The 21,678-nt window shown below is 44.6% G+C and overlaps 2 protein-coding genes across 4 annotated transcripts in view; both read left to right on the top strand.

Moving 5' to 3' along the window:
* The window catches only part of LOC123756565 (adenylate cyclase type 5), an 814,648-nt gene that overhangs the window by 115,233 nt on the left and 677,737 nt on the right, over positions 1-21,678 (top strand). The gene's annotated exons all lie outside the window — the stretch shown is intronic.
* LOC138368376 (filaggrin-2-like) overlaps positions 15,711-21,678 on the top strand; it is a 36,175-nt gene continuing 30,207 nt past the window's right edge. Inside the window, exon 1 of the mRNA XM_069330905.1 lies at positions 15,711-16,939. Within this exon, the coding sequence (XP_069187006.1) occupies positions 15,711-16,939 (1,229 nt within the window). The remainder of the gene's footprint in view (positions 16,940-21,678) is intronic.

Raw genomic sequence — 21,678 nt, 5'->3', positions numbered from 1 at the left:
TTTTTTGCGCTACCGCTCACAGGATGGATATGGGGTTCACAATAAACTAGCCGCCTCCGGCGGCAACAATAAAAAATCAATCAAAAAGTTTGTAGGTTTTATATAATACTTATCATCGATCATTAGTATTAGATTAAGCAACTGGCTGTACTCTACACTAGTAGAACTATCGACAATACAGCTATCTACACTCTACATTATTATGTCTTGTCATTAGACCCTTCAGGTCTGACGGTATGAAGTAAATGCAGCTCTCCAATTACTTTATCCATTCTCGTTTTCTTAAAGATATGTGTGACAATGCCTCTACAATTTGGCAGTGCAAGCTGCAGCTCACATGCCCAGCCATAGCTGTATAAAGACGGTAAGAGCTAGGTATTAATATTAAGACTTAACAAAAGAAAAACATCTTATATTACTACTAATATTTTTCAACTCGTCCAGTGCGAATCTTTTCTTTGGCAATCTGACTTTTTAGTTATAAGATATATTGATCTTAATATATCTTAATCTTAATATATCTTAATCTTTTTAGATTAAGATATATTGTTGTTATAATTATATTCTTTATGGCGGAGCTTCGAAAATGGGCCCCGAGGCTCTAGGGTAAATGTCGAAATGAGACTTTGACAGTGACGTGTTGGAGGTTGTCACGGTCTTGTGGTGAAGGTTGTCACGGTCTTGTGGTGAAGGTTGTCACGGTGTCTGGTGGTGGAGGTTGTCACGGTGTCTGGTGGTGGAGGTTGTCACGGTGTCTGGTGGTGGAGGTTGTCACGGTGTCTGGTGGTGGAGGTTGCCACGGTGTCTGGTGGTGGAGGTTGTCACGGTGTCTGGTGGTGGTGGTTGTCACGGTCTGGTGGTGGAGGTTGCCACTGGGAATCGGTCTAATTTCGCCCCTATTCATCCAGCAGTAATTGGAAATGCTGATGTAAAATGTTTATGGGATGGTGTTGTGGCAAACACGTGGTTCAGAATAACCTAACTAATTCACATATTACACCCTAGCTCCCTCTGCCTGATCTCTCCCACCCTCTGACGTACCATGTCTCTCCCACACAATGGTGTACCTTGCTTTCCTCTAGTCTCTCCAACCCCATGATGTATTTTGTCTCCCTCTCTGCTGGCCTCTCACACCCATATTACATCATCTTCCATCGGCAGCACATTCTTTAACCCCTTCCAGAATAGAGTATTTATCTCTTCTTAGATGAAACCAGTTAGGAACGCAACCTATGTTGATGTTGAGGGCTCCGAGGAGTTTATTGTTTTGCGTGTCTTCAGGCGGTCTTGCTTCATATTAGGTCTTGGGTTTGTTCCAACCGTGTTATTCCTGCCAGACTTTATGTTAGCAACGTCACATGGATGAACACTTATGATTCCTTCCTCCTCCTCCTACTCCTCCTTCTCCTCCTCCTCCTCCTCCTCCTCCTCCTCCTCCTCCTCCTCCTCTTCCTCCACCTCCTCCTCCTCCTTGTCTTCACTCTTCTTCACCTTCTCATATCTTGTGCTTTCTTCTGTCTCTGTCCCTTCTTCCTCCTTCTGTTCTCATTTTCTTCCTTCATCATTCTCCTCCCCCTCCCCCTCCCCTTCCCCCCCCCCATGTCTTTACCGTCACCTTGCTCATTTCTGTCCTCCGTGTTTGCTTCTCACCTCTAACTTTCTCTGGAAATTCAATTTTAGGCTGTCGCTGTGAATTAGCTTGCGGTTGTCTATTGATTTTTTGTATTTTGTATAAGGAATTTCTTCTTTTATTATTTGTGCAAAAGATAAAGCGAGTCTCAATTTTGTAGCTACAAAATAGCCGTGTCTTTGATTCTGTTTTGTATGTAACATTTAATGTACTTAATGGTAATGCATAGAGTAGCAACCACAATAGATAACAGACGGGGAATAGGAGACACGGTTGCTACGTATAAGATCCTGAGTGGATCTTATACGTAGGAAATACGTATACGTAGACAAAGTAGGTAAGAGGGAATCGTTGAGCGGGTGTAGCAGGACGGGGAGTGGCCACGGGTGGAAGGTAGCGGTGCAGATGACCCAGACGGGTGTAAGGTAACATTTAGCCTCAGAGTAGTGAGAAAGTGAAACGAGTTGGAGCAGGAGGCAGTTGTGGGTAACACCACACAAAGATTTACATGTGGAACTGGTAGTGTGTGTAGGGAGCCGGTCGGCCGAGCGGACAGCACGCTGGATTGTGATCCTGTGGTCCTGGGTTCGATCCCAGGCGCCGGCGAGAAACAATGGGCAGAGTATCTTTCACCCTGTGCCCCTGTTACCTAGCAGTAAAATAGGTACCTGGGTGTTAGTCAGCTGTCACGGGCTGCTTCCTGGGGGTGGAGGCCTGGTCGAGGACCGGGCCGCAGGGACACTAAAAAGCCCCGAAATCATCTCAAGATAACCTCAAGATAACCCTTCATAAGATGACCGACAGTTGTAAAGACGGGACCCAAGGGCACATGTTCAGTGTTGCAGGTACGGTTAGATGAACACACTAACCTACCCCCACACCACACATGCAACACTTCTGCTAAATGTTCAGAGTTTTTGAACAGTTTAACAAGGAAAAATGTGCTTGGTAATTGAGGGGAAACATCTATAGCCGAGAAAACGAAAATAGCGGAAGGAAAAGAAAGGGGAATAATTAGTGAACGTATGATTATGAGAGATGACAGAGCAGCGCTGCCAGACTCACGACACCACTGAAGACACAGGAAGATAAGACATCGTACCCCATCACTTTTGAGTGCTTGCAGAACTGAGCGTCTGTTTTTAAGACCATCGGTAGTTCAGTGCATGACTCTCTTTATTCATGTTTCATATCATATTTACATGTAAACTATAAATATATTTAACGTCAACAAGTTTTCCTTTGTAATCTAGTCCATTTATTTATGACCTTACAGTGAAGAACTTCCTTCTGACATCTCTGACACGTTTGTCTCCTTGTTCTACTGTGCCCAACTTTAAACATGGCTTCTCTGTGTACTTGATCAAGTTCCATTAGCATCTTGGATGACATTATCCTGTATTCCCTGCTCATGAACGAATCTTGTTGAATAACATTAGACCTCTAGTTTTGTTTAATTACTTTTGCTAAGAAGTGGGTTCCATGCTGGGACAGCATATTCAAAAGCAGATCTCAAATGTGTTGTATGTAGCTTCTAAAGGCTCTGGTATCCGAGTTCTTGAAGGCTATGAGAACGACGGCCAGTTTGGCATATGCTGCAGATGTTAGTGTACTTATATGTGCCTGCGGTGCCGAAATTGGAGTTATGTTTACACTCAAACCTTTCTCTCTCTCTCTTTGCTGAAGTGGTAAGTTACTTTCTCTAAATTCTGTAACGTATTTGAGGTCTTTCTCTTATTTCAAGCCTCATAACTTTGCACTTGTCTCAGTTAAAGCCCTGCGGCCATTGTCTAGGCCATCTTTGGAGACAAATATTTTGCAAAGTATTACAGTTCTCTATTCTGATATTTTTTCATTCGTATAGCATTTTTAGCATTTATATGCTTTAACTTATTTCTTTGGTCGTTTCTATAATTAGGAACAAGATGGTCCCAAGTATCGACCCTTGTGGTACTCCATTCATTACCTCTCCTCACCTCCTCTTATTCTCATATCTCTTCTCTCACTGTGACTCCTCGTCTCCTTCCTTAATAGTATTCTGAAACATTATTCTTGTCAAAAAAGCTGAGGCTGGTGTTTCTGACTACTGCCGATAAAGAGCCTACGAAACTATGCCAAAAATAGTTAGTTTTTTGCCGATGCTTCGCAAACTCAGCTGTTTCTTGGTATATTGAGAAAAAAAGCTAAGAAGAAAAGAGAGTTCAGGGTAATTTGTATAGATCCAGTTCTGGACATGGCATACACAGAGTACTGATACATGTAATCTCGTCTCCATAGTTCTCCGGATAGAGTACCTGAGCTTGGTACTTGGGCTGGTAGACAGAGGGCGTCTCATCTTTCCCCTCAGGCTCCAGATGCCATCTTTCATCTTCCAGACTTACGTCAGCTCCACAACTTTCTTCTTTTCGGTAACTAATCTGTGAGGGAGTTCTTCCACGGTATCTAAAGTTTTGGACCTTCTTACTCTCAGAGAAGTCCATTTTCTCAATGGCGTCGCCCCTGCCTCTTTTTTTTTCTCTCTCTCCCTCCCTCTAATAGCCGTTCCGTTCGCGTCATCCGCATTCGCTATCCACTTTGCGGTCATTCATTCTCAAGACATATTTTAGACTTTTCCCTCGGCTACTTGCCCAAAATGTTCTGGCCGTCGCTCCTGTGGGGAATAAGACATATATCGTCGCCACATATGATATTCCATTTTCGTCTGTCGGAGATTCTGCAGCCTCTTGTTGCACTCTTCTCAACATCTTCATCATGTACTCCTGCAAGTGTCTTCCTCTTACATTCATATCAGCACCGTCATCCTGATTTCGTCGTAGCATTGTCTTACGCTCTCACAGAATCCTTTTGGGTTCAACAGAACAACTTCTATCTGTCTTCTTCATGCATCCTTACATCCTAGTCCAGCATTCATTCCAACATATTCATCTTTTATTCATCCGACTTCGCCAATAATGTATAAATGTGGTTAATTGATCAGAACTTGCAAGGCGACGACGGACGTTCTTGTGTCGCAGATGTGTTTAAGACAAGGTTACTCCTTACTTCCCTCCTCCCGAGGTTATTCCGCACCTCTCTTCCACCCACACATTTCCCGCTCCCTTCCGAGACTCTCCCACTTCCCTTCCGAGACATCGCTCTCTCCTTCGTCACTTCCCTCCCCTCCTCTCCTAGACTCTCCCCTCCTTGACTGTGGCCACCAGAGTCGTGATGCCAACAATAAGTGGCCACATCAGGTTGTCCATTACCACTGTTTACCGCTCCTCCCACGATGGCCCGTCCCCTGCACCGCTTCATCACTTGTCTTTCCTACGCATGCGCTGCCTAATCTGGTCATTTCTGTCAGTTATTATCCCTTACATATCCTTCTGCAGGATGAAGACACTATGAATATGACGGACGGCTGTAGGCCGGTGACTCTTGAAGCCAAATTCACCGAAGAATACGTGGATTTTGATGTTTGGTAATGATCGTACTTACTGTTCAATAGATTTACATGTTGCATCCCAAATGATTCAGCTTCAGTTATTAATACCAATCACTGGATAATGCCTCCCAGCGTCAGATTAGCTCCTTCTTGGTTTTTAAAAAGATGGGTACAGGAGTAGACGTCTTACCGACTCCTGTTACCCCATCCATTACTTTTCCATCTTCCCTCCCAACACCCGTCATTCTTAATCCGTACTTCGCTCCCTCTCCGTAACCCCTCCAGCACTTTCCTCTCATCCCCATTCACTACCCTTCTATTTTCCCAGCCCACTCCGTCTTCCCAGCTCCTTGCTTCTTCCCAACGCCACCCACTCCCCCACATTGCTCTCATACTAACAACTACCACTCCCTCAAGTCGTCCAATTCCATCCCCATAACTAGAAAACAGACTCCCCTTTGTACGATCTCGCCCTCATATTACATTTAATATGTAACTGCAGGTGTACAGACTTCTTCATACAGCCCCGCTCCTGTACCAGGTAAGTCTACTACGGGCTCACCATAGCCCGTGCTACTTGGAACTTTGTGTTCCCAGTAGCTGAATCTAAAACAACAACAACAGCATGCACAGACTTCATGTTATTTCTTCCTAATCATGAATGAAGTGTCGATTAGTGCGTAACTGAAATGTTTTCTTTGGCCAGGCTGAACGTTGTCGGGTGGGACGAGTGGGTTAGTGATCCACTTGCCTGTTAAGGGAGACTACAGGTGAATGTGGACAGTTCTAGGTCCCTCCTTATCTCTCAACTCCTGTACCCTGGTCGATCATGTGTACTCTGAAGTACTCACCTAGTTGGTCTCACTCATCCTCACCTAGTTGTTCTCACTCATCCTCAGCACCTAGATGTTCTCACTCATCCTCAGCACCAAGATGTTCTCACTCATCCTCAGCACCTAGTTGTTCTCACTCATCCTCAGCACCTAGATGTCCTCACTCATCCTCAGCACCTAGTTGTTCTCACTCATCCTCAGCACCGAGATTTTCTCACTCATCCTCAGCACCTAGATGTTCTCACTCATCCTCAGCACCGAGATGTTCTCACTCATCCTCAGCACCAAGTTGTTCTCACTCATCCTCAGCACCGAGATGTTCTCACTCATCCTCAGCACCGAGATGTTCTCACTCATCCTCAGCACCTAGATGTTCTCACTCATCCTCAGCACCGAGATGTTCTCACTCATCCTCAGCACCGAGATGTTCTCACTCATCCTCAGCACCAAGATGTTCTCACTCATCCTCAGCACCTAGATGTTCTCACTCATCCTCAGCACCAAGATGTTCTCACTCATCCTCAGCACCTAAAGGTTCTCACTCATCCTCAGCACCTAGAGGTTCTCACTCATCCTCAGCACCAAGATGTTCTCACTCATCCTCAGCACCTAGAGGTTCTCACTCATCCTCAGCACCTAGATGTTCTCACTCATCCTCAGCACCAAGATGTTCTCACTCATCCTCAGCACCTAGAGGTTCTCACTCATCCTCAGCACCTAGATGTTCTCACTCATCCTCAGCACCAAGATGTTCTCACTCATCCTCAGCACCTAGATGTTCTCACTCATCCTCAACACCTAGATGTTCTCACTCATCCTCAGCACCTAGAGGTTCTCACTCATCCTCAGCACCTAAAGGTTCTCACTCATCCTCAGCACCTAGAGGTTCTCACTCATCCTCAGCACCTAGATGTTCTCACTCATCCTCAGCACCAAGATGTTCTCACTCATCCTCAGCACCTAGATGTTCTCACTCATCCTCAGCACCTAGATGTTCTCACTCATCCTCAGCACCTTGATGTTCTCACTCATCCTCAGCACCTAGATGTTCTCACTCATCCTCAGCACCTAGATGTTCTCACTCATCCTCAGCACCTAAAGGTTCTCACTCATCCTCAGCACCTAGAGGTTCTCACTCATCCTCAGCACCTAGATGTTCTCACTCATCCTCAGCACCAAGATGTTCTCACTCATCCTCAGCACCTAAAGGTTCTCACTCATCCTCAGCACCAAGATGTTCTCACTCATCCTCAGCACCTAGATGTTCTCTCTCATCCTCAGCACCAAGATGTTCTCACTCATCCTCAGCACCTAGAGGTTCTCACTCATCCTCAGCACCTAGATGTTCTCTCTCATCCTCAGCACCAAGATGTTCTCACTCATCCTCAGCACCTAGAGGTTCTCACTCATCCTCAGCACCTAAATGTTCTCACTCATCCTCAGCACCTAAATGTTCTCACTCATCGCTCACAAACACTGCCTCTCCACCTCCCGATCAGTTCATGTAATAAATTTAATTTCATGTTTTTATCGTTCATCCTTCTGAAGTTGCTGATTGCATTTGGCTCAATGGTGTCTTTTTGTCGACCGTTCCATCTGCTGGCGATACTTGCGCAGAAAAAGGATTTCTTGACGTCATTGTGAACTCGTTTCTGTCTCCAGCTTGCACCCGTGTCCACTGATTCTACTATTTCTCACTGTAACGCTGCCTCTGTAAAGGATACAAGCGCAAACACATAACTTCCCGGCACAGGTGTACTCACCTAGTACTCACCTAGTTGTGTTTGCGGGGGTTGAGCTCTGGCTCTTTAGTCCCGCCTCTCAACTGTCAATCAACTGGTGTACAGATTCCTGAGCCTACTGGGCTCTATCATATCTACATTTGAAGCTGTGTATGGAGTCAGCCTCCACCACAACACTACTTAATGCATTCCATTTGTTAACTACCCTGACACTGAAAAAAATTCATTCTAACGTCTCTGTGGCTCATCTGGGTGCTAAGTTTCCACCTGTGTCCCCTTGTTCGTGTTCCACCCGTGCTAAAGAGTTTGTCTTTGTCCGCCCTGTCAATTCCCCTGAGAATTTTATAGGTGGTTATCATGTCTCCCCTTACTCTTCTGTTTTCCAAGGTTGTGAGGTTCAGCTCCCTTAGCCTTTCCTCGTAACTCATTCCTCTCAGTTCCGGGACCAGTCTGGTGGCATACCTCTGTATAGGAAACTATTACCTTTTGACTGGTATTAATTTGGGTGTAATGAGTTAGCTCATCTAAGATGTTTTAACATCCTTGAGGTACACAGTCTTTACCTCAAGTTGAAGTTGTACCACCCCTGAGGGCTACCACGAATATCTGGAGAAATTGTACCACCCCTGAGGTGTACCATCATCATCTGGGAGACGATGTACCACCCCTGAGGTGTACCACCATCATCTGGAAGACGTTGCACCACCCCTGAGGTGTACCACCATCATCTGGAAGACGTTGTACCACCCCTGAGGTGTACCACCATCATCTGGAAGACGTTGCACCACCCCTGAGGTGTACCACCATCATCTGGAAGACGTTGTACCACCCCTGAGGTGTACCACCATCATCTGGAAGACGTTGTACCACCCCTGAGGTGTACCACCATCATCTGAAAGACGTTGTACCCCCCCTGAGGTGTACCACCATCATCTGGAAGACGTTGTACCACCCCTGAGGTGTACCACCATCATCTGGAAGACGTTGTACCACCCCTGAGGTGTACCACCATCATCTGGAAGACGTTGTACCACCCCTGAGGTGTACCACCATCATCTGGGAGACGTTGTACCATCCCTGAGGTGTACCACCATCATCTGGAAGACGTTGTACCACCCCTGAGGTGTACCACCATCATCTGGAAGACGTTGTACAACCCCTGAGGTGTACCACCATCATCTGGAAGACGTTGTACAACCCCTGAGGTGTACCACCATCACCTGGGAGAAGTTAAAATTAAACCACCATTAAGGCGCAGAGTGCCAGCTGAGGACCATTAAGGCACAGAATCATTACAGAACATGACATATCGGTAGGGGTTAGGAAATGTACATTACATAAATAGTATCCCGTTTTCAATCGCCGGAGACAAGAAATCCTTTAGGTTTATTGAGGATTCCCTAGACCTACGACGGACCTTTCTCAGGACGTAACCCACAACATGTCAAACTCTCGAGTACCTATTTGCTGCTAGGTGAACAGAGATAACAGGTAAAAAAATAAATGTGGCTAAGTGCCTCCGTCCAACCACGGGAATCGAACCCGGGACGTTTCAGTTGTGTAGTAAATGCGTTGACTACTGTGTTCGTAGGGAGGAAGGGCGACGAGTGGGGAGGACTTGGGGAGAGTTTGGGGTTGAGTAAGAGGGAGAGACAGAGACCGGTAGTTGTGGTAAGTATGGTAATGGAGTCGTAGCGGATGTTGCCAGAGTGAAGTTGGTGGGCCACGCTGCAGGAGCCCCCGGCGCTGTCAACAAAGTTCCCAACACAAATGAGTGTGGCCTCGTAACTTTTAAACAAGCTGTCAGGAAGCTTTACAGACAAAAAGGTTAATTAATATATCGCATCTGCTTAGTTGGTAATGACTTGCAGGAAGTTAAAACAGTGTTGTGGTGTACCTGGTCACGTTTTCCCGAGCACCGCCGCTCAGCGCCCCAGGAGTTGTCCACCAAGACCAGCTAAACTGACCCTCTTAAACATGTCCTGTTAAAACTTAAACATGTCATGTTACATTACATGTAAACGTGTAATGTTTCAGTGTCCTCCCAAAACACTTAAACAAGGTTGGGAATCAAGGCCTCTTTTATGAACATTGAAATTGTCAGTTATTGTGTTTATTATTATTATTATTATTATTATTATTATTATTATTATTATTACACAAAGAAATCAAAATGACTTGATATATAAGTTAGAATATCAGTTGGAGCAATGGAGGGTTTTGAACTGCCTTCAAGTACAGGCACCAGACGCATTCCTTAACCCACTCGTCCACAAGTGGGTATTCTCAGTGTCATAGTAGTTAACAAATGGAATACACTAGAAACACAGTGGTGGAGGTGAACTACAACAACAGTTTCAAAATTAGTTATGATAGTGCTCAATAGTGTGTGTGATAGTTATGATAGTACAGGCTTAGAAACCTGTACACCATGGGGGACTGATAGCTTAGTGGACAGCGCTCTGGACTCGTGATCCTAGGGTCCGGGTTCGATTCCGGCGATGGCAGAAACGAAATGGGTAGTTTCTTTCACCCTGATGCCACTGTTACCTAGCAGTAAATAGGTACCTGGGAGATAGACAGCTGTTACGGGCTGCTTACTGTATGTGTGTGGGGGGGGGAGGAAAAAAGTTAGTTAGGGGTTAGTAGCAGTTGATTGACAGTTGAGAGGTGGGCCGAAAGAACAGAGCTCAACTGCCACAAGCACAACTAGGTGAATACCAGTTGGTTGACAGTTGAGAGACGGGACCAAAGAGCTGAAGCACAACCCCATTAAGGCAATTAGGTGATTACAGTGCCATAAAACAGTACCACAAACACAGTGCCATAAAGTAGTGCCGTAAATACAATGTCATAGAGTAGTACCACAGTCACAGTACCTAAAACAGTCTCACCCACACACACACACACACAGGGGCCGGTGGCTGAGTGGACAGCATGCTGGACACTTAATCCTGTGGTCCGGGTGTTCGATACCTGGCGCCGGCGAGAAACAATGGGCAAAGTTTCTTTCACTCTGATGGTCCTGTTACCTAGCAGTAAATAGGTACCTGGGAGTTAGACAGTTGTTACAGGCTGTGCTTCTTGGGGGGGGGGGGGTATGTTTGAAAAAAACACATTAATCATTGATTGATCGACAGTTGAGAAGCGGGCCGAAAGAGTCAGAGGTCAACCCCCTGCAAGAACAATTAGGTGAATACACACAGATAGTGCTGTAAAAGACTACCACAAACACAGTACTATAAACACAGTACCACACAGTACCATAAACACAGTACCACACAGTCCCATAAACACAGTACCATAAACACAGTACCATAAACACAGTACCACACAGTACCACACAACAGAACTTATACGTATATAATTGCGCTCACACTTGCTTTTAATCTTCAGCTTTGCCTTCAAATTACATCTACAGTCGACATGGCGGAAATTAACCTGGATGGAACTCCTCTTGTACCCAAAGCTCACTCAGCTGATAACAGACCTCGGCAGGATCTAAGAGTGCTCACCTATACGACACCCAGAACACCACTCTACACGTCACCTGTAGTAATGTACTCGAGATCCACTCTGCCAGCCTACCTACCAGTCTATTTTGGATGAAAAAATGTCAAATAATATATTTTTTAATTGTTATACATTACTCACTGATCTCTGGAAAATTAGCATAAATTTCCTGCTATTCATACTTTGGCCAGAGTACCATAAAACGTATAACATCAACATAGCCCCCATCTCCTGTCCCCCCTTCCCCCTCCTGCTGAAGCCTGACCCGACCACCCTCCCGCAGATTAGAAGCCAACAGAGAACTTTGTATTATTTATTTCATTATTATAAAGATATGCTGGTACGTCTTCTTTTGTGATATTAGCGATATCAGAGGAAAGAGAGAGAGAGAGAGAGAGAGAGAGAGAGAGAGAGAGAGAGAGAGAGAGAGAGAGAGGGAGAGAGAGAGAGAGAGAGAGATGCATAGATGGAGAGAGACAGCCAAATAGAAAGTGAGACAGGCAGACTGAGAAACAGATTGACAGAGAGACAGACCCATTCAGAGAGAGAAACAGGAAGATACAAAAACATTCAGACAAAGACAGGTTTGAGGTGGCGGTGTCGACCCGAGTACCGCCGGGTATCCCACCTAGTTATCTACAAATATAACACATACTGACTCTTCAACCCGGTAACAGGACTCGAGGTACATCAGATTACATTGAGAATAATTCTGATGACATTGCCAGGCTGATGGGCTAGCGAGAGAGAGAGAGAGCAGGGGAGACCATTAGCCAGTTGTAGCTAGGCCGCTCCGTGAGATCTGTTGGTGGTGGTTTAGAAGCCTGACTTTGTCAGGGGTTCGGACTCGTCTTGTATGGGTCTGGGACACGTAATTTAATGATTAGTCTTTTCCTATTTTTGTTTTGGGCGTTTCAATATATATATTAAAGGGGGAATCATAATTGCTAGCATCTTAGCAAACTGTCTTAATAACATTTACATTACTAACACTTTGTGCATGGGTTATTAGCTTCGTTTGTGTATTTTGTGTGTTTTGTATAAGTGTGCGTTTAATACTTAGATTTACTCACCAATATGTGCTTGCAGAGTTAAGTGTTTGCTTTTAAGCTCCTCATTTCAGTAGTTCGGTACAACAACTACTCTCCAGCTGGAGAAAAAACCCACCTCTGTTCACCCACACTTTCCCGGAAGAGCCGGTGAACAGAGTTAAGGCGAAAGGAAGGAGGAGCTGGAGGAGGTATCAAGAAAATTTGAGGAGGATTAATAGGGAAAGGGGTAGGAAGATAGGGATTAGGGAAGGCAGTAGCATTTAAAATGGGAGGAGGAGGATTATTAAAAAGAGAGGAGAAGGGTTTGAAGAGGGAGGAAGACAAAGATGATTGCGTGTGTGTGTGTGTGTGTGTGTGTGTGTGTGTGTGTGCGTGTGCGTGCGCGTGTGTGTGTGTGTGTACTCACCTAGTTGTGCTTGCAAGGGTTGAGCTTCGGCTTATTGGTATTTTGGAGTACACAGGAGGCAACAGAAGGAGAGTACACAGGAGGCAACAGAGAGTACACAGGAGGCAACAGAGAGTATACAGGAGGCAACAGAGAGTACACAGGAGGCAACAGAGAGTATACAGGAGGCAACAGAGAGTACACAGGAGGCAACAGAAAGAGAGTATACAGGAGGCAACAGAGAGTACACAGGAGGCAACAGAGAGTATACAGGAGGCAACAGAGAGTACACAGGAGGCAACAGAGAGTATACAGGAGGCAACAGAGAGTACACAGGAGGCAACAGAGAGTACACAGGAGGCAACAGAGAGTACACAGGAGGCAACAGAGAGTACACAGGAGGCAACAGAGAGTACACAGGTGGCAACAGAGAGTACACAGGTGGCAACAGAGAGTACACAGGAGGCAACAGAAAGAGAGGACACAGGAGGCAACAGAAAGAGAGGACACAGGAGGCAACAGAAAGAGTACACAGGAGGCAACAGAACGAGAGGACACAGGAGGCAACACAACGAGAGGACACAGACAGCAACATAACGAGAGGACACAGGAGGCAACAGAACGAGAGGACACAGCAACATAACGAGAGGACACAGGAGGCAAACCAACGAGAGGACACAGGCGGCAACGTAACTAGAGGACACAGGGAGCAGCAGAACGAGAGGACACAGGAGGCAACAGAACGAGAGGACACAGGAGGCAACATAACGAGAGGACACAGGAGGCAACATAACTAGAGGACACAGGAGGCAACAGAACGAGAGGACACAGGCAGCAACGTAACTAGAGGACACAGGCGGCAACATAACGAGAGGACACACAGGAGGCAACACAACGAGAGGACACAGACAGCAACATAACGAGAGGACACAGGAGGCAACACAACGAGAGGACACAGGCGGCAACGTAACTAGAGGACACAGGGAGCAGCAGAACGAGAGGACACAGGAGGCAACAGAACGAGAGGACACAGGAGGCAACATAACTAGAGGACACAGGAGGCAACACAACGAGAGGACACAGGCGGCAACGTAACTAGAGGACACAGGCGGCAACATAACGAGAGGACACACAGGAGGCAACACAACTAGAGGACACAGGCGGCAACGTAACTAGAGGACACAGGGAGCAGCAGAACGAGAAGACAAAGACAGCAGAACGAGAGGACACAGGTGGTAACAGGAAGGGAGGACACAGGACCTTTGTGTACGAGAAAGCAAAATACATATAAAACGAATCAACCAATTTTTATTAAATTCTGAAAATGGGATGAATGTTTTAGCAAAAAAAAAAAAAATTGTTCAATTTAGAAGAGTGAAAAATAGATCAAAGTTTAATACCAGTGTCAGGTTCTTTGGTGAGCGAAAATTTTCCAGATAAAATCGACCGTGGTCTCAGTGTTGTGTCATACTCAATAAACCCGACTCGTAGCCGAGCGAACACTATAGTGTCATTGATTTTTTCTACTAAGATGACTTAGGAACTTTGACAACATTCTCATAAGCCTACGCATTGTTATTTTATCAATTAAGGCAATATTATCTTGTGAAAATGGTAATTAATAAGCCCTGTTGTTGAATGTAATGATGGATTTATCGTCTGTTGTGCACGGGCCTCTGATTCTGTAATGCTTGTCAGAAATATTTAATTAATTACATGGCTGTGAGAGCGGGTGAAAGGGAAGCCAGGGGGAGGTAGAGGGAGTATTACAACTGCAAGAGCCAGGCTAATTAGCGCCTCGCTGAGGGATCACCTCACGCCTCCCCCACCTCTGCTCAGCATCTGTCGCTCCCCATGCTCAGCTCCACGGCCTCAGCTCCCAGCATCCGCGACTACATGGCTCCCCACCTGCACACCACCTCGGCACTTTGCACTACTCAGCACTCAGTACTCAACATAGTACTCAGCACCCAGTACTCAACACAGTACTCAGTACCCAGCACTCAACACAGTACTCAGCACTCAATACAGAACTCAGCAACCAGTACTCAACACAGTACTCAGCACCCAGCACTTAATATAGCACTCAGCACTCAACACAGTACTACTCACCTCAGCAGCCAGCACTCAACACAGTACTCAGCAACCAGTACTCAACACAGTATTCAGCACCCAGCACTCAACACAGTATTCAGCACCCAGCACTCAACACAGTATTCAGCACCCAGCACTCAACACAGTATTCAGCACCCAGCACTCAACACAGTATTCAGCACCCAGCACTCAACACAGTATTCAGCACCCACCACTCAACACAGTATTCAGCACCCAGCACTCAACACAGTATTCAGCACCCAGCACTCAACACAGTATTCAGCACCCACCACTCAACACAGTATTCAGCACCCAGCACTCAACACAGTATTCAGCACCCAGCACTCAACACAGTATTCAGCACCCAGCACTCAACACAGTATTCAGCACTCAGCACAATACCCAACACAGTATTCAGCACCCAGCACTCAACACAGTACTTAACACAGTCAGTACTCAACACAGTATTCAGCACCCAGCACTCAACACAGTACTCAACACAGTATTCAGCACCCAGCTCTCAACACAGTACTAAGCAGCCAGCACTCAACACAGTACTCAGCACCCAGTACTCAACACAGTACTCAGTACCCAGCACTACTCAACACCCAGTACTCAACACAGTACTCAGTACCCAGCACTCAACACAGTACTCAGCACCCAGTACTCCTCAACACCCAGTACTCAACACAGTACTCAGTACCCAGCACTACTCAGCACCCAGCAAGAACTGGCCGAAACGCTATGCCTGTTAGTGGCTTTGCAAGATTGTAAAAATACCAATATTATGTAATCTCACAAACCCATTGTACCTTCGTGTAAATAAATCAATAAATCAATAAGTAACAAGCTCAACATCACCTTTCCCTGAGTCTCTCACACTTCAGCTTAAACACATCTCACACTGAGCTTCCTGGAGGTACCTGGGGGGATGGGTAACCTGTGGAGTGCTGAGTCACGCTACGAGTGCAGACTCTACATCACGCTATGAGTGCAGACTCTACATCACGCTACGAGTGCAGACTCTACATCACGCTATGAGTGCAGACTCTACATCACGCTACGAGTGCAGAGTACATCACGCTACGAGTGCAGAGTGCATCACGCTACGAGTGCAGACTCTACATCACGCTATGAGTGCAGACTCTACATCACGTTACGAGTACAGAGTACATCACACTACGAGTGCAGACTCTACATCACGCTACGAGTGCAGACTCTACATCACGCTACGAGTGCAGACTACATCACGCTACGAGTGCAGACTCTACATCATGCTACGAGTGCAGACTCTACATCACGCTACGAGTGCAGACTCTACATCACGCTACGAGTGCAGACTCTACATCACGCTACGAGTGCAGAGTACATCACGCTACGAGTGCAGACTCTACATCACGCTACGAGTGCAGACTCTACATCACGCTACGAGTGCAGAGTACATCACGCTACGAGTGCAGACTCTACATCACGCTACGAGTGCAGACTCTACATCACACTACGAGCGCAGACTCTACATCACACTACGAGCGCAGACTCTACATCACACTACGAGCGCAGACTCTACATCACACTACGAGCGCAGACTCTACATCACACTACGAGCGCAGACTCTACATCGCACTACGAGCGCAGACTCTACATCACACTACGAGTGCAGACTACATCACGCTACGAGTGCAGACTACATCACACTACGAGTGCAGACTCTACATCACGCTACGAGTTCAGACTCTACATCACACTACGAGTGCAGACTCTACGTTACACTACGAGTGCAGACTCTACGTCACACTACGAGTGCAGACTCTACGTCACACTACGAGTGCAGACTCTACATCACACTACGAGTGCAGACGCTACGAGTGCAGAGTACATCACGCTACGAGTGCAGACTCTACATCACACTACGAGCGCAGACTCTACATCACACTACGAGCGCAGACTCTACATCACACTACGAGCGCAGACTCTACATCACACTACGAGCGCAGACTCTACATCACACTACGAGTGCAGACTCTACATCACACTACGAGTGCAGACTCTACGTCACACTACGAGTGCAGACTACATCACGCTACGAGTGCAGACTACATCACACTACGAGTGCAGACTCTACGTCACACTACGAGTGCAGACTCTACGTCACACTACGAGTGCAGACTCTACGTCACACTACGAGTGCAGACTCTACGTCACACTACGAGTGCAAACTCTACATCACACTACGATGGTTCAGCTCATCTTCTTCACTAGTCACAACGTCACATAAATGTTGGAATAAATTGCCCAAACCGAACCTAACCAATAGACCCACACATAGAAAACATGGTTGAGCTCCTATGTTAACCCATCTTCTCCAACAGTACACCGTATTTTGACACACTGGTTGGGGGGGGGGGTAGTTTGGAGGACTGGTTGGGGGGTAGTTGGGAGGACTGGTTGGGGGGTAGTTGGGAGGACTGGTTGGGGAAACCTTGTTCCCAGAGAGGGAGCCTCCCGCCTAGGGAGGGTTCAGCAGCGCTTGTGACATGTTAAGGGCGCCAGCTGCACACATATTAATAAATTTATTGCTACCCTTATTTATCCTCTAAATTAGCATCATATTAAATATACCATGTTAATTAAATGATGGATAAAAGTGAATTATAATTTATTCCTTGATTTATTAAAACCGTGGGAATGGTCATTAGTCACGCTATGTACCCGGCCTGTGTATGCGAGTAAGGTCTAAGGCATGGGAAACGTTTCCCCTGTCTACGTCATCTCAATGGTTTAGGTAAACCCTACCTAGCCTAACCTAACCTAACCTAACCTGCAGGGACAGTGGGATGTCAATGCTATAAATTATCCTCTTAATATATACCTATTCACCCGTTTAGGGAACTTTTAATTATTGACATTAATATTATCCAAAGTATGTGACGTCCCCTCTACATTATTCTAAACACTTCACATCCTTTACTATAAGTTATGATAATATTAGAGATGAAGTAAATGGCTGGTGCATGTTGATATTACTGCGTGGGTGGAGGGCTTGGCGTGTTTGGCTGGGCTACTGGTGCTCCGGGCCTCCACGTTGTGACATGGGTTCTCAACTTTATTAATACCATTCTCTGTCATCATTCTTGTTTTGTTTTCATGGTAGAGGATTGGTTTTCACCAGTATGAATTTTAGTAGGCAAATTTGTATTACTTTAAAACACCTGACTTTGACGCTAGGCAAATTTTTACTGTACTCTTTTTACATATGACACAAGTATAATTTTCACCGCACCAATAGCCTTGAACAACCTGGTCTCTTCAACAACACCACCACTTCAGCAACCCCATCTCTCCTGCAATCACGTTCTTCCAGAAAATGCTGGACTTATTTAATAAATTTCGAGAACTATTGAGTACAAAACACATACCGAGTTGCTTAACTTCACTGATACAATTCTCAATTTATTTTTTTCTGTGCGTGTCTGAAGAGCCTAATATATTCGTTAATCACACACAACACGAGAGAAAATCCAGCCAACGTTACAAATGTAACCTATTGGGAAAGGTAACGGCTCACGAACACTTACGTTTCCTATGCATCGAACTCGATAGGTTCGAGTGTGTGTGTGTGTGTGTGTGTGTATATATATATATATATATATATATATATATATATATATATATATATATATATATATATATATATATATATATATAAAATATGTGTATATCACGAAAATATACACGTGATTAAAAATGTGAGTGTCAGACCACGTAGGAAAATTGAAACAGGAATTTCCTTAAGTACTTTCGTATGTTAATACATCGTCAGAAGGAGTATATGTATATATATATATATATATATATATATATATATATATATATATATATATATATATATATATATATATATATATATATATATATTAGCATATTTTGGTAGCAGTCTTTCTTGTAAAGATATGTTGTTCAATATGACCAAAAGGGCAAGATTAAAGATTAATGATTCTAACACGAATCTTCTCAATATTTCTAATGTTTTTTCTTCACTGTCGAGGGAAGTTGAAAAATTAACTCTCCAAAGTTTTTTTTCACACTATATTTATGATCTGATGCCTAGGGAAGTGTTTCTCAAGGCACTCCTTACATTTTACAAAGACAAATTTTCCATACTCCATTAATCTTCATTAATTTTCCATACTCCTCTTCCATTAATCTTACCCTTTAGGTCATATTCAACAACAACAATATATATATATATATATATATATATATATATATATATATATATATATATATATATATATATATATATATATATATATATATATGCAGAATATATACATTCATTCATTCATTACCCACAAAACTTTGGGGGCAAGAGTTAAAGAAGCTTCTTGCATCAAATACAGAAATGTGTCATGAAACTTGAAATATTATTATTTATTAATTCCTGTAAGAAAGCAAGTGGCAGAAAACTTCGAAGAAGCTGTGAATTTTATTTTCATTTTTGAAAAGAAATTATTTCATGATGAAATTTGAAAACAATATTTATTCCCGAAGTTTGTTTGCGTCAAAATGTCTCTTTTTAACCCTTTCGCCAAAACTGTCGCCGGTCGTGGAGGTAGTCTGGTCCCAGTGGACACAATATCCGGGAATAACGTTGAATCGTTGAAACGGTCGATATCTTGCCCACTGGGGTGGTGGCGGCCAGGTCAGGAAGAGTCTGGCGGGGGCTCCCTGATCAGGGAGTGTTTGATGGGGGTAATTCCTGATGTTAGCGGATAGGAATGGAGTCACAAAATTCTCGGAGAAAAGACAAGAACAGGTTATTGTGGATGTGTGGTACACAAAAGACAACACAGGTGGCGACACTCTCTCTCTCTCTCTCTCTCTCTCTCTCTCTCTCTCTCTCTCTCTCTCTCTCTCTCTCTCTCTCTCTCTCTCTCTCTCTCTCTCTTTCTCTTCGCTTCTCTTCTCTTCTCTTCTCTTCTCTTCTCTTCTCTTCTCTCTCTCTCTCTCTCTCTCTCTCTCTCTCTCTCTCTCTCTCTCTCTCTCTCTCTCTCTCTTTCTCTTCGCTTCTCTTCTCTTCTCTTCTCTTCTCTTCTCTCTCTCTCTCTCTCTCTCTCTCTCTCTCTCTCTCTCTCTCTCTCTCTCTCTCTCTCTCTCTCTCTCTCTCTCTCTTTTCCTCTTCTCTCAGTCTCTCACACTCTCACTCTCTCACTCTCACACACATTTCCTTTCTCCTTCTCGCCCAGAAAAAGGTAATATTTCAAAGCAGTGAATAAGCTACTAAAACTTTACTCTTCGGAAAGCACTTCCACGATTTCAGACTTTAAGAAAATCACAGGAGAAATCGTATAGATGCCAATATTTTTTTAGTGTGACACTGGAGCTGACCCCTTTTGGTCTATGACACTCACATACCCCAAGCCCTGACTATGTGTTATGTTTGAAAGTTGGGTGAGACTAGCCCCAACCGTCTGGCATATTGCTTTTGACTGACACATATTTTTATGACACGGTCTCTTATATAAATATAGATAAAAAATGGTTCAGTTAACTCAATACCAGCCCATAAATGTGTTCAGTTCATTAAATATCATAAATACAGAACAAATTCATATTTACCAAATTCTGTGTATTTTAGTGAAAACTGTAATACATATTTGCAAAATGTTTTGCTATATTGATTTGTGATATTTTTGCGTTGATTTTTTTTTCTCTTTTTAGATACATTTATATTAAGAAAATAGAATACTGGTTTTATATTTAACGTATGAGTCTCAGAGAGTATTACTGAGGGAGTTCACCAAAGAGAGTATTACTGAGGGAGTTCGCCAGTCGCTGTGGTGCAGTGGTAAGACACTTGCCTGGCGTTCCGCGAGCGCTTTGTCATGAGTTCGTATCCTGGCCGGGGAGGATTTACTGGGCACAAATCCTTAACTGTAGCTTCTGTTTAACGTAACAGTAAATGGGTACCTGGTTGTAACAACGATTCTTCGCGGCGGGGATCGTATTCCAGGGACCTGCCCGAAACGCTACGCGTACTAGTGGCTGTACAAGAATGTAACAACTCTTGTATATATCTCAAAAAAAAACAAAAAATAGATCTAGCGCTTGGGGTCACGTTTTCTTCCATCGCCGCTGCCGACTCGCCAGCGTTCCCAACGTCAAGAAACTGTCGTACTAAAGGGCCTTATTCTATCCTACCAGAGAACCCACCAACAGAAAAACGAGACATTATGTCAATTTCTCGAGACGCTATTGCCTATTACGACAGTTTTTGGCCTTAGGTAAAGTATACGTCACAACACGACGTGGTATTAGGAGGACGGGTCGCTAAATTACGCTTATGGAGGCCACATGTCTTGACCAACATTACAGGATATCCAATTTCTTTTTTGAAGGATTTGGTAAAATATGTTTTTAGAAGTAAAGGAATATTTTTTCGTCAAGTTAGAGCTGTCTACTGCAACACAAAGTGTCATGAAACTATGGAGCTATTAATCTGCTGAATGGAAGTGGGTTACTTGCTGGAAGACGTTGTGTGGATCACAGCTGTGATCTTTGACATGCTTCGACGAATGCCAGAATAGTAGAATGCTTACGTTGAATACCAGAATAGTAGAATGCTTACGACGAATACCAGAATAATAGGAAAACTGCATAAGGTCTTTTGGAGCACGTAAGGCAGCTACTGTTTATACCCAGCCACACCCACTCGTGTATTTACAAAGGCGACGTGTGAAACAGTCCAATGATCCCACCTTCGTTATGTTACCTGGCAACCTCTTCTAGACATGTTCAATTATATTTCAGAACAAATAGTTAACCATTTATTATCTGATTCTAAACGTATTTAAATCGTTTACATTGTTACCCCTCCCAAGCCACGTGGCAGCTCCCAAGCCACGTGGCAGCTCCCAAGCCACGTGACTCCTCCCAAGCCACGTGACTCCTTCCAAGCCACGTGACTCCTCCCAAGCCACGTGGCAGCTCCCAAGCCACATGACT

Source organism: Procambarus clarkii, chromosome 25 (genome assembly GCF_040958095.1).
Source record: "Procambarus clarkii isolate CNS0578487 chromosome 25, FALCON_Pclarkii_2.0, whole genome shotgun sequence".
NCBI lineage: Eukaryota > Metazoa > Arthropoda > Malacostraca > Decapoda > Cambaridae > Procambarus > Procambarus clarkii.
This window is presented reverse-complemented; position numbering and strand designations above follow the sequence as displayed.